The sequence below is a fragment of the Urocitellus parryii genome, chromosome 2 (genome assembly GCF_045843805.1).
Source record: "Urocitellus parryii isolate mUroPar1 chromosome 2, mUroPar1.hap1, whole genome shotgun sequence".
NCBI lineage: Eukaryota > Metazoa > Chordata > Mammalia > Rodentia > Sciuridae > Urocitellus > Urocitellus parryii.
In genome coordinates this window covers 1,251,680-1,264,806 of record NC_135532.1, presented here as the reverse complement: position 1 = coordinate 1,264,806, position 13,127 = coordinate 1,251,680, and the positions used below count along the sequence as shown (strand labels likewise).

The window sequence follows — 13,127 nt, the reverse complement described above, 5'->3', positions numbered from 1 at the left end:
CTAAGCACAACTGAAAACAAAACATAAAGGGATCACAAAGAGCTATCACGTCGTGATTGAAAACAGCTTCTTCTTAACTATCACTGACCTGCCAAGAATCTGAGGAAAGTGCAGACCTTTGTCCCAGGGGAAAAATGCACATGTCACAATACTGTTTGGTATACTGTTCAGGAATTTCAGAGATCATTCTAAGCAGCCATGGTATGAAAAAATAATATTTACTGGCGTAAAATAACATTATTTACTACAAGGAAAAAAATAACAAGTTATAAAACATGAATTGTGATATGGTACACAAATACACAGTAAAAATGGAATATTCCTAAATATTTGTACATGAGATTACTAATGAATTTTTAACTACCTCCATTTACCTATTTATATAATCTATTGTATCTCAGATTTTTAAAATTGGACATATTTTTAAATCAGGAAAAAATACTGTTTAAGAAGTAATTCCATCAAATACTGAACACATTTTCCAGTATTTTTCTTAATAACATCATCTTCTCAAGGCAATTAGGTCAAAGGCTTTTTTGTCTCTGGCAGGAACACCAAGGGAGAAGACCCAGGGGATGGAACTCCAGCAATGCCAAGGTCCTGGTAGGAGAGGTGTGATGGTGACGGCCGCACACAGCCAGCCCTCTGCACGCAGGTGCAGGACGAGACCAGGGCTTCCCTGACTGCAGAGCAGGGCCACCCCACTGAGTCAGCTAAGACTTCCTATCTTTAGCACAACTTGAACGACTAAGCATTCGTGGACCTTTCTATTTTAGACTTTTTGATTTACATTACCTTTCTAATTTAAAACACAACTCACAACTGCTTTGAGAAATAAACAGTTCTCTAATGTGGACTATCATCACCTTAACATATACTTAAATTATCTCCACTGGAAATTTAAAAATCCACCATGAATAATCTCCAGGGTTACCCAATCACTGTGCTGTGCATGCTCTGTAGCCTGCCATTCAACAGATTAGATTAATTGCATAAATTGTATTTCCCTGCTCTTCACCTGAACAGAAGAGCTAGCTTTTAATGGACAACACACTAATTCATCCTAATAGCTGGAGTGCAGCCGGATTTTTATCAGCGTGAACAATAAGAAAATTTAATTTCAGCTATAAAAAGCTCAGACAATCCGGTCATCTTCAGAAGTCATGAACGCATTGCTTCCTCTGGGGGCAAAGGAACACGCAGTCACTCTACCGGCAAACAGCCAGTATGAACAGAAAGACGGGCCCTCAGAACATAATTAACCCTGTGAGAGAGAGATGCAGCAAGGGGGGAAAAACAAGGTCAGAATACAGATGCAAAGCTTTTACTTTACTGATGCATTTTTCCACTCAAGGTCTTGGATTTTCACTATTAAACCTAACAGAATCAAGGGGAAATAAAGCTAACTGTACCAAGGTATGTCGTTCGCTGCTAAAGAAACACCAAGGTTCCCCTACTAAACACAAAAACAAAGAGGGAGATTTTCTCAGTAAGCAACTAGTTTCTAGGAATCAGATCCATCAACACAGACCTCTGAAGATTCACTCACCAGCCATGCAGGCCAAGGCCAGGGTGAGACTGCTTCTCAGGACACCCGTCGGAGACACCACAGTGACCATGCCAGGGGACACCCCCACACACACCCAGACACTCATGCAACAAAAGTCCCGGAGGCGGCACACTCACAGACACAGCATGCACAGGCTCAAGACACGCACTTCCTTGGCTAAACTGACCCCAGGCCTCCTGCCTGTTGGGGTCCTACTGCGTGTGACTATCTTCTCGGTCTCCCATGTGGACGTACACTGCTGGGGCACAGGAGTACAGCTGGTTCCTGCTACTGATCTCACACCTGCTGCTGGGAGCACCTAGATGCGAGGTTCAGGCTCCTTCGCCCAGGTACCCTCACAGTGTGGTGCTTGCATCTACAAGACCTTGCCATCAGGGTCAGAGAGCACTTACTGGTTCCTTTCCCACCTGGATGCTTTGTTCCCCCCACCTGAAGCACAATGCTAACAGGAGTCGTGGGAGCAGACACCCCGTCTTGTTCCTGATCCCAGAGGCTCCTGGTCTGTGACAGTTCATAGACGCCCTTTGCTGGCTGAGCTCCTTTCTAGTTAGTCTGTGTGTTCCTAAGGTGAAGAATGTTGGATTTCTTCTTCAATTGGTCCTTTAGCACCAATGGTGGTGGGGCGGGGGGTGTTTTCTGTCTTCTCTGCTCATCCTCTGAGTGTGGTGTCACGCAGTTGGCTCTAGGCTGGACCCTTGCATTCCTGGGGTAAACCCCACTTGGCTGAGGGGTGCGGTCCTTTTGATATATGCCATGAGTTCCGTTTTCCAGTATTCTCTTGGGGATCTTCGTATCTTCATGCATAAGACATTGGCATACCGTTTTCCCATGCTGTCTTACAGCAGCCTCTTAAAATGACCTAAGAACCCTCCCCGTTCCACTGAGAGTGCCGACTCAGGACGTGCAAAGCAGAGCGTGAGATCTGCACACCGCAGTCTCCTCGGCACCGTTCACATTCCTTCCTTCTTTCTCCTCTGGTCCCCCAGCTGGATGGCCTCACTTGACCTCCCTGCTGAGCAGGGCAGCTAGCGATTCTTCTCACTGAAGTAATGCCCTGATCAGCTCCGGCTTCCACCTCTACACCTACTCCCTTTTATCAAGTTCTTTCTTGATATCTTTATCTTTCTTTTGATTACAGAAAGTAGCATTTCTTTATGCAGACATCCAATAATCTACCAGGAAATAAAAGATTATAAGCTCCTGTATCACCATCAGGGTCAACTGTAGACTATAGAAATTCAACCTCACAGTAGCCAGACTGAGGACATACTAACCTATGCTGGAAATGAAGGAGAATTCTCAGGTTTTAGCCACATAACCATCAAACACACCCTCTACAAACTACCAATTTCATTCAGTGAGTACATCAGAGTCAACTAAAGAGAATGTTTCCAAAGCTCATCAAAAGTTTAAATGAACATATATCAACGTAGGGTTCTCCAGAAATTCAGGGTGATGGAGACGTACAAACAGAAAAGAGAAAGGCTGCCGACTTAGGGACAAAAGAGACTCGAGGAACTCACCATTCTGCTGGGGCTGCCTCAATCAGGTGACATCTACATGCTCACCACTTGTCTGCTCAAACCTCGTCCACATGGAACCCCAGCAGGGTGGCCACCACACCCCTCTGGAGACGGAAGGGAGGCTGAAGGGCACAGAGCCATGAGGAGGGCGGCCAGGCCAGAGCCCAGCACGGCCTGCCTCGCAGGCAGCAGGACAAGCAGGGAGCAACACGTCTGTGGCCTGCAGGGCTGGGCAGGGCAGGCCTCAGCAAGGAACTCGGGCACTGCACCTCAAGGGCTCGGGAGAGCAGAAACCGCCCAAAGCTGGGTTAGAATCCATGTATTAATCACCAGATAGAGAAGAGGGAACAGAGACTCTTCAATAAATAGTCGTAAAATTCTCAAGTTTTTTCATAATCTTTATGAAGATTGCTCTAAAAAATGACCTCTTAGTTCTGTAAGGTACGATTTTAATGGGTAATAAAAGATAGCCTCAAAACTGAACACACAGAACTTTTTTCTTTGGTGCTGGGGATTGAACCCGGGCCCTGCACATATATACACCTTAAAAAGAAACTCATTTTTTCATTTTCTTAACCTAAACTCAAAAATGACATACTTTTAAAGTATAGATGATTTGTTTTGTGATCATGGTCAGAAGATTTAACAAGCATTTTAAATAATCAACTATACAGGGCTTCTTTTGGTTTCAGGGGTGTTTTGGGGGGGGGTGTTACTTTGCTACTGAGCCACATCCTCAGCCCTTTTTATAAGTTGTTTAGGGCCTTGGTACATTGCTGAGGCTAGCCTCAAACTCATGATTCTCCTGTCTGAGCCTCCCAAGTCACTGAGATTACAGGTGTGCACCACCTCAACTACACAGAAAACACCATCCAAAACTCACTTCATCTTGTAACTGGAGAATAAAGGAATTCAAATGCATTAACTCTACCAAAAACAAAGCAAAGGCAGACACTTGCAAGTTCCTCCCTACCTCCCATCTTACTGGATAAGAACTGAACAGCCCAAGAATATAAGACCCCTTTAATCCTCAAAGCTTAAGTCTCACTTGAAACTCTTAACCAAACAAACAACTTCATAACATTTTCCAGAATAGACCCAAAAAGGATTTAAATTTCACTATAAGTACAAAACACACTCCCTGCACAGCCAACCGGCCTAACTGCGCTATGAAACACCTATGTAAGCTGATAACAGGAAGCCCAGGACACTAGCACAGGCCAGGGGCCCTGGTTTGAAGTGCCTGTGAACAGAAGCGTTTAGAACACTGGATCTGTTTTGGACTCTGGAATGTCTGCATATACATAAGGTACCTCGGGATGGGACTCCAGTGTCACTTAACTTCATTTACGTTTCCTATGCACTGTGTGGACAGTATGAAGGTCATTGTCAACAGCATACAGAGTGCCTGTTTCATGTGAATTGTCATGTGGCCAGGTGTGGAATTTTCCATTGGTGGCATCATGACATCACTCAGTTTCAGATTTCAGATTTGGAACGTTCAAATTAGGGATGCTGAATCTGAGGTACACCCACTTGAGGGCTTAAAAGGGCAGAATCAAAACCTAAGGCATGCATCCTCACCAGCCAGAGTTCTACCTCCATATCTACTTCCAAGAAATTTGGGAGACACAAAAAAGGACATTCATTTGAATAATGTTCCTAAGATTAAAAGCTACAAAAAACACAATTTCCATCAACAGGAGAGCTGCTGAGTAAATACCGGTCTGTTCATGTGGTGGAATAACACATGGTAATACAAAGGCCCTCCCGGCGTTATCAGAGAGCCGAGGCACACTGACCACTGGCACCACACCCCCACGTACCACCCACCACAGGCTTCCAAAGCACAGAGCGCCATCTACCACTGGTTCTGCTCTAGCCCGTGTCTTAAAAACAACGGCAATGGCGGCACAGCTTCACATCTGCTCACGGGCACCTCGTGCCATGAGGATGGCAGCCAAAGGCAGAACCAGAGCCACAGGACAAACGCACAGTCAGCCCTGTGCCCCCTTCCTTCCTCCCAGGTGCACTGTGTATCAGACGGCCCCCGACACTTCACAGAACAGATGGACCCAAGCCCTCCCATGCCCACTTCCACAGCAAACATCAGAGCTGTTCCAAGGTGAATGCCGTACTTACTGCAGGTTCATGTATCTCTTAACCACTTAACAAGTGTAAATTATTTTTAGGTTCCTGCTTTTGCTTTCTTAATGTTCCTGAAAATGTTTTTGAGTGTGACAATCCTCACCCTATTTTCCCACAAAGCCCTTTGGTTTTTATCGTGTGGCTTTGCATAGCAATGATTTTTTTTTTTTTTTTTCTGGTACCAGGGATTGAACCCAGGGGCACTTTACCACTGAGCTGCATCCCAGCCCTTACTTTATTTTTTTATTTACAGACAGGGTCTCACTGAGTTGCTTAGGGTCTGGCCAAGTTGCTAAGGCTGGCTCTGAACTTCCTATCCTCCCGCCTCAGCCACCATGCCTAGCTGCACAGCAGTGATTTTTAAGAATTCACATGCTGCATTGTAGCAGAACTGACAATACTTCCAAAAGGTAAAATATACACTATACAATTAACTTGCTTCCTTCAAACAGCGGAACTTAGGGGACCGACTGATACTAGAAGAGATAGGGGATGCAAAAGAAAGGAGCATGTTGCAGAGCCCACCACAGGTGGGCAAAGTGAGTGCACCCAGGGGCCTCCTGGAACAGTGAGTGGACACGGGAGGCGGCACCACTCAGACACACGACAGAAGCCTGGGCAAGTGGGCCGACTCACTGAGTCTCTCACTCCTGGAGCTGGAGAGCAGTTTCCCACCAACCACACACAGCTCTGCTGCTCAGCAAGACTATCTTTTCGGCACAGCACAAAATGCTCATGGCACTTAAGTGAAGTATGGTGTGTCCCGCTCAGAGGGAGTGGAAATGGTGGGGAACCAGGAGGAGTCACCGAGCATCCGCACCCTTCGCCCCCAGCCTCGGCACCAAGCACCCCTTCTTACTTCGTGGTAAGTGTCCTCCAGCTCCCCATCATAGATCCAGCGGTAGAGGAAGCTGAGCACGGGATGAGACACCAGGCTCAGGATGTGCTGCACCAAGGACCTCATATAGGGGTCTCCCGTTCTCGTGTAGGCATGGACAGCAGAGGCCAGCTCACCTCCTTTCCTTCCTGGGAAAACACAACACCCAAGTTTACTTCACAGCACAAACCTGTCACTCAACATTAACCAAAGATGGCCAAGTAACTGAGATAAAGCGTGTCTGCTTTCTTCGGTCTACACCACTTTGGTACCTAGACACAGCAGCAATAAGCAATGCGTCAGGCCAAGACATCAAGATCCTGCCCAGGGCTTCACCCAACATCAGTGATTTCCCTCTTTTTGACTGCTAACAAGTGTTTCAATTGAGAAGGTAGCAAAAAGTGACTGGTGACAAAATCTAGATCTTACGTGGCTTTTCATGCCTTCTTGACTGAGCCACACGCTAAGATTCACACATCGTATTGTAATTCAGCATGATGTAAGATTAACAAGAACTAAAGTTCTAAGAAACTAACGTTCTACACTGTTTTGGAGTTCACTACGCTAGTCTCAATTCACTTTCTTCACCCTTAACCAGCAGCAGCACCTTCTAAGACCCTGTTCCACACAGACAAAGCAGCCCTGAGCGCAGGCTGAAGCAGGCAAGTGGCAAACTCAGGTTCAGAAGCAAAGGTGCAGGAAGCTTCCCAAGTGACACAGCGGCTCATGTTGCCCTGCGTCACTGCTGTGGGCAGACTGCTCTGCCGTGTGCACCAGGGGTGGTGAGCCTGGGACCCAGGATCTGTCAGTGGTTCTCACAGCAGCAGTGCCACCAAGATGGGAAGAGGACAGGTCAGACAGGTAGAGGACAGCAGCAGGACTTAGGTGACCGACTGATACTAGAAGAGATGGAGGACTGCAAGAGAAAGGAGGATGTTGCAGAGACCCAGCCATGGAGGTGTGCAGTAACTGGACCAACAGCAGAGTTTTATATGTTGTGCTCAAAAACCTTTTTGAGAAGTGCCAGGAGGTGAGGGAGGCAGGCACAGACTGCATGGTGATAAACCTGGACTCAGACATGTAAGCTCAGGTCCTGAAAGCTATACAGCAGAAGATGGCAGAGTGTGGGGAGCTCCAACCAGGGGCAGATGGCTGGCTCTTCACATCCCATCAAGTCCTAAGAAGCCTAGGATGTAATAACTACCAGGATCCCAACATCACAAAAGAGAAAGGAGAGGGTCTTGGCCAAGCTGGGACAAACTGTGAGGGGAAAATGTCCAGCAGGCAGCCAAAACTACAGAGGCTAGAGCTCGGGAGGGCCTCGGCTAGACACATACACAGGAACGCCACCATACAGGTGGAGAACAGGGCAGAACCCTGCCTCAGAGGAATGAGGACGACAGGGAGAGGCAGGGAGGCTGCCCAACGAGAGGCCAGGCAGAGAGGAGCACAGGAGGGTCCTGGCATCCAGAACACATGCAGTGACACCTCCCCTCCTGGCCTTCACCTCGGGGACATCCTAAGCCTCCACAAGGACACACAGGGACCACACTGACCATGAGTCGACCTCCCTGTAGGCGCCATGTCTATTAATCTGCATTCAATGAAGGTGCTTTTGGCAGCTAAGGATGCAAAGGGTCAGGGTACTAAAGCACACCGATGGCTTGCCCTGCAGACGACCTTCCACTAGAACACATCTAGGCACACGCAGACACAGAAGCACCTTGGCAGTGATCCACCAGGGCTGCAAGGGTCTTCAGTCTTATTTTGGGATCATATGTCCAAACCAGGAGGCGCCGTAGTGTTAGGCTACTCTCAAGTCCCAAATTCACCCCCTGATCATCCTCTAGCTGTAGCTGAAAAACAACATAGAAAAGTTTAGGCACAAATTCTAAGTTAATTCTAAACAGTACAAAGTGAACACAAAGAAACTACACTTGTGATGAAACCAAAGGTCCCCTTTGAAAAACTGATAGTACTTTCAAGGACAGAGGGTCTTTAAATGATAGACAAGACCCTGAAAATTAACAATTAATGGGCTCTAGGATACAAAGAGACTTTATAGCCATTTGGACCTAACAAATCATATTATGAAGCAAAATGCAATCATTAAAAGTATTGTATAAAGTAACTTAAAAAACTGTCTATGTGGTTTTTTAATTTTCTAACTCTTCAAATCAGGAAGAAATCAAAAAATTTTTAAACAGCTTACCTGGGAATGTAAAACGGAGAGTAGGCGGTAGTACTCCTTGAGCTCTTGGTGCAGAGCAGCACAGAAGCTCTGTGGGGAGCAGAGAGTCACCAGAGTGCCCCGCCCCTGTCCCCATCCCACCCCCACCCTGGCTCTGGAGAGGCCAGGGTCAGAGCAGGGGCAGCGAGCACACACTGGGGCAGTTCTACCCCAATGCTGCTTCTGCCAATGTCCTCACACAGTTCTGACCCCACAGTGAGCCCTTCCACATGACAGGAAAGTGGTAGTCCTTAGTAAGACAGCGTGGACTTTGCAGCATGGCCTTCAAGAAGCTGAAGAGCAGTCACTTCAAAGAGCCTTTGCTTTAGGCCATGTCCCCTCAGATTTTTTAGCGTTAAAACCTAATTTTAAGTTTCTTAATTGGCAAAATTTAAAGAGTGGTAACTCAGTACTGACCCAGCTGGGCTCTGGCCTGCACAGCTCACTCCCCACCCACAGCTCTGAACACTCTGTCCCACTGAGGGCCGACAAGGGGCCACAGCAAGACGGCACTATCAGCGCTGCAAGGAGGGCTCCCTGCACCCGCACACAGCCTGCGAGCAGACCTTGGGCACAAACAGCAGGCTACGACAGAGCACACCCTGGGGCAGTTCTACCTCCCACAGCGGCCCACCAGACACAGTCTGCAACAGATAGAGCCTGTTCTCTTGAACACGCGGGCTCCTTACATCTCTGCACATTTTAAAACAATTATAATCACACAAAATAGGGTTTATTTTGCTATATTTATGCTTTGTGGGTTGGGAACTACTAAGAATACTTTCATGTCTGTAGCTCTAAAAACAAACATTAAAATACTGATTTTAAAAACACAAAACATTTCAAAAGAGACTTTCAAGATAAAATGCTCTAGTTTGGGGAATCACAGACCTTAAGGTTAAGTCCTGGCTCCCAACTAAGGCCAGACCCCACTGTCCCAAGCCTGGGTGGCATCAGTTCCTTGGAGGCAAATGAGATCAGGAAGGAAGCACCAGATGCAGGGTGGGCACCGGGTGCTTAATGAACTGAGGGTCCATCTCCTTAGGCAATGTCCACAAAGGAAAGGTCATGTCATTTACTCAGGCCCAGAACTACATGGTACAAAACCCTGCCCTAGCTGTGGGAGCCACTCGGAATGATTCGCGCCTTCCATCCTGGAGCGAAGAGGCTTTGCATCTCGCTTCAGGTCACATCTCGAAGTGACCTGGACACTGCCCTGGTCCAAAGGTTGAGGACGCATCTTCAGACATAGGCGTGTCACCCCATGGATTGAGCTACGCTCACCTGTTCTTTTGTGATATTACCCCTCTGCCCTGCTTGGGATAGAATGTTCCATGGAAACGCCCTTTGTGTGTCCCCTTCTCTTGCTCTGCCTTTGGGTGTGGCCTTCCTAGATGTCAACCTACTGACATCACGTAGCTAGACTCAGCCCCCTGAAACCTGACCCCTTGCCTCACTTAATGGCTTCTCCTCAATAAAAGGGTTCAGCACATGCTCTCTCTCTCTTTCTGCAGACCCTTAAGATCAGAGGAGCCGTCACAAGACCCCAAAGAAAAAGGTATCTCTGTCTCCTGTGTGGTTATTTTGTGCAGCCCAGCTCCCCTGGAGTGACCCTGAGTGTTTTTGTAGCGAGGAAGGTGACACCTAGCACCTCAGGGCAGGCACACATACACACACCCAAAACTTTAAGAAACAGAGAAAAAAATCCTGACCACAAGAAACCATCCAATCACCACCAGTCATGAAGAGTATGAACAGGATTACATAAGTTAACTGTGAAGCCCAGGAGTGCGTCAGCACCACATGCTCGGAGGGCAGCCTGCAACCAGATGAGGCCCCTTCGCCAGTCCTAAGGTTCCTGCGTGGGAGAGCCAGACACTTCTAGACTCAAAGGGGGTACTAACCACATAACAAGGACCCCCCAACTGGCACATAAGATCGCCCTAACCAGAGCATCAACCATTCTTCTAACCAGATCAGTCATTACTTCTTGAGCACAGTCAATCTCGAGTATCAGCCATGTCACACTGCCATGCTGCTCCTCACCAGCTGTGCTATGGTGTCACTCTATGCTTACAGTACACAGCCGCCTTGTGATTCTCTCAATAAATTTTTGGAGGTAACACTGGTAATGATCACTACCCAAGAATCAAGTTGTAGGCAAAATCTTTTCTGCTAAACCACTGAGAGGAGGAGGGCCTGTGGAAACATGCTCAAACTTGCTGCTTCCTGGGCCTGGGGCTGGGCCTGGGGCTAGGGCTCAGGGGTAGAGCGTTTGCCTAGCATGTGCGAGGCACTGGGTTCGATCCTCAGCACCACATAAAAGTAAATAGACAAAATAAAGACATTGTGTCCAATTACAAGTAAGAAAACTTGCTGCTTCCTGCCAGGCTCCTGTGGGCAGCAGGGGGAGGCAGCTGATGTTCCTCTGCAGAGTCCAACCACAGCCCCAGGCGGCACAATGGGCTCCCAGTACCAGCACCTGCAGCACGCAGACATGGACACAGGTGCTGCCCAGAACAACTGCATATCACGTAGGCCGTGTCCTGGGAGCTGCTGCTCAGCAGTGGCAGCAGCAATGGGGCAGGCCCTCCTCCCAGGCTCCCTGCTCGCAGGCCCACCACTTGTGGGCCCTTACAGCAGCGGCTGGTCCTTCTGTGTACGCCTGGCATGCTTTCCACTCCCTGAGCACATGCACCCTGACTGATGCCATCACCGACCACCAGGGGGGCTATCCTCGAAAAGGGTTCTCCTCATTTCCACAGTCAGACCTTAAGGAGATCTAAGCACTTTCAAAGCTAACAGTAATGAACATACCTGACCTACAAGTCCAAAGGAACGGTCCAGACTCCTCTGGTCAGTGTACTTTCTGATTTTATTATGTAACCATCCCAACTCAGCAAGTCTGACTGCCGTGTCCCTCAAAGATTTACTTAGGTTTGCCTGAAAAGGAAACACATCAGAAGTTAAAAATGAAGAACCAATACTAGAGTCTTCGTTATCACTCTGCTCGACCACTTGTACTCTTAACAGTATGATTCTCAGGCTTCAGCATGTAAAAGCGAGCAGTACTAACGCACCATCACAGAGGGCAAGGACAGCACAGGGCCAGCAGGGAACAGGGAGCCCTGGAGGGAGTATGAAGCTGTGGCGTCACCCTGTGCGGTGCCTGTCTGTGGCCGTGACTGATCCTCTGAGAATCCTGTGTCAATGGCAAAGTGCCAAGCTGACGTTCTGTCCTTCAGGCACCTCTGACTGCACTGCTGCAGCCACATGGCCAACCCAAGGAAAGGAAGAAAGCACTGCCCAAAGCTGGAGCCAGATGGGACAGGGAAAAGGCCAGGGCCTCCCGGTGCGACCGGCCTGGTGCACCAATTCCATAAAGCCCCAGGAGCACCCTGGAAGGGAAACAGCTATACCATTTGGACTTATGACACTTTTTTTCTTTTTGAATATTTAAACTAGATCACTCATTACCGTACCTTTCCTTCCACTTTATAACAATTTTCAGTGTTGCTCATTTTGATATTTTTGCCATCTATGCCCTGGAAGACATATAAAATGTCTCTCACAAGAGCTGCTTCAGTAATTTCCATAGCACCTGTAAAACGATTTTTTAAAGACAGTAATCACTAACAGACACATTTTAAGATGAAATAAATTTCATGACATGATTAGCTCTGGGTTACATATTTGCCACCAGGACATTTACAAACTCAATAAACAAGCTTAAGATGAAAAGGTGTGAGTTTAGGAAAAACAGGCCTTCTGAAAGGCAACAGAGCCCCTCTTCCATGCAGTGCCCACTTTGAAGGACAAAGCTCCATGTGACCAACAGGCCAGCAGCATAAGCCAACCAGAGGAGACAACCAACAGAGGTGACCTCTACCACGCAGGTCCCCTGCACAACACGCACTCCAGCCTGGGTCCTGCCAGACCACTGAAAAGTAGCTATCAGTGCAAACAAGCCTCTGCTCACCATGACTCCTTGGAACAAACATAAGGCAAACTGGGGGACAGGGCCAAAATAAGGACAAGGAGGCAGAGGCACCCACAGTCCAAGATACCGGTGCAGGAAAAAGAGGCCTAGAGACACAACCTGGGATCTGTGTTCCCAGAGCCAGCCCAACAGAGCACAGGGCGTGCGTCCAACAGTGGGTGGGACGTGCTACAAACACCACCTGCTGCACGCTGAGTTCAAGTCCTATCTGAACCGCACGCAGCTGCTTCCAGGGCGACCTGACTGTCAGTCCTCTCCAGCAGTAACTGCGGGTCAGTCTGTCTTCTCTCTGCTTCTGCCATCGTGCTCTGTGCACGTGAAGCTGCTGGGGGAGGGGGGGTGCAGGGGGAGGAAGACACAGGACTGGGACTCCATGTCTTCCTTAGGAGGAAAAGGCCCTCTGCCTTGGCTCCGGTCCTGCCCAGCGAAGTCCAAGACAGAGACACAGGCACATGTCTGTGCGGCTTGTGTCCATGAGATGGGTGCCTCCCATCCACTTACTTCAACCCTCCACCCTGAGTCCAATGTGTCTCTCACAAGCAGCACACAGTCTGAACAGGATTCTTTTAAAAACAACTCTCTCTTCAACCAAGTGCCATGCATTCAATGCAGTTACCCCCAGGTCGGGGCTTAGAGTAGGGCGGTCTCCACCTATCCCCTGCCCTTTCTTCTTTTGACCATCTCCTAATTCTCATGGATTAATCAAGGAAACCTCGCAAGTCCACTTCCACTCTTGGCTTTGTCAGGAACACAGGCTAAAAGCACTGGCCAGGGGTCAG

The 13,127-nt window shown here is 48.2% G+C and overlaps 1 protein-coding gene across 2 annotated transcripts in view; it reads right to left on the bottom strand.

Moving 5' to 3' along the window:
- Positions 1-13,127, bottom strand: part of Tubgcp3 (tubulin gamma complex component 3) — a 72,242-nt gene that overhangs the window by 34,684 nt on the left and 24,431 nt on the right. For both annotated transcript variants that reach the window (XM_026415151.2, XM_077795122.1), the window contains 5 exons: positions 11,831-11,949; positions 11,166-11,291; positions 8,331-8,399; positions 7,842-7,974; positions 6,101-6,267 (listed from right to left, as the gene is read on the bottom strand). In XM_026415151.2, the coding sequence (XP_026270936.1) occupies positions 6,101-6,267; positions 7,842-7,974; positions 8,331-8,399; positions 11,166-11,291; positions 11,831-11,949 (614 nt within the window). The remainder of the gene's footprint in view (positions 1-6,100; positions 6,268-7,841; positions 7,975-8,330; positions 8,400-11,165; positions 11,292-11,830; positions 11,950-13,127) is intronic.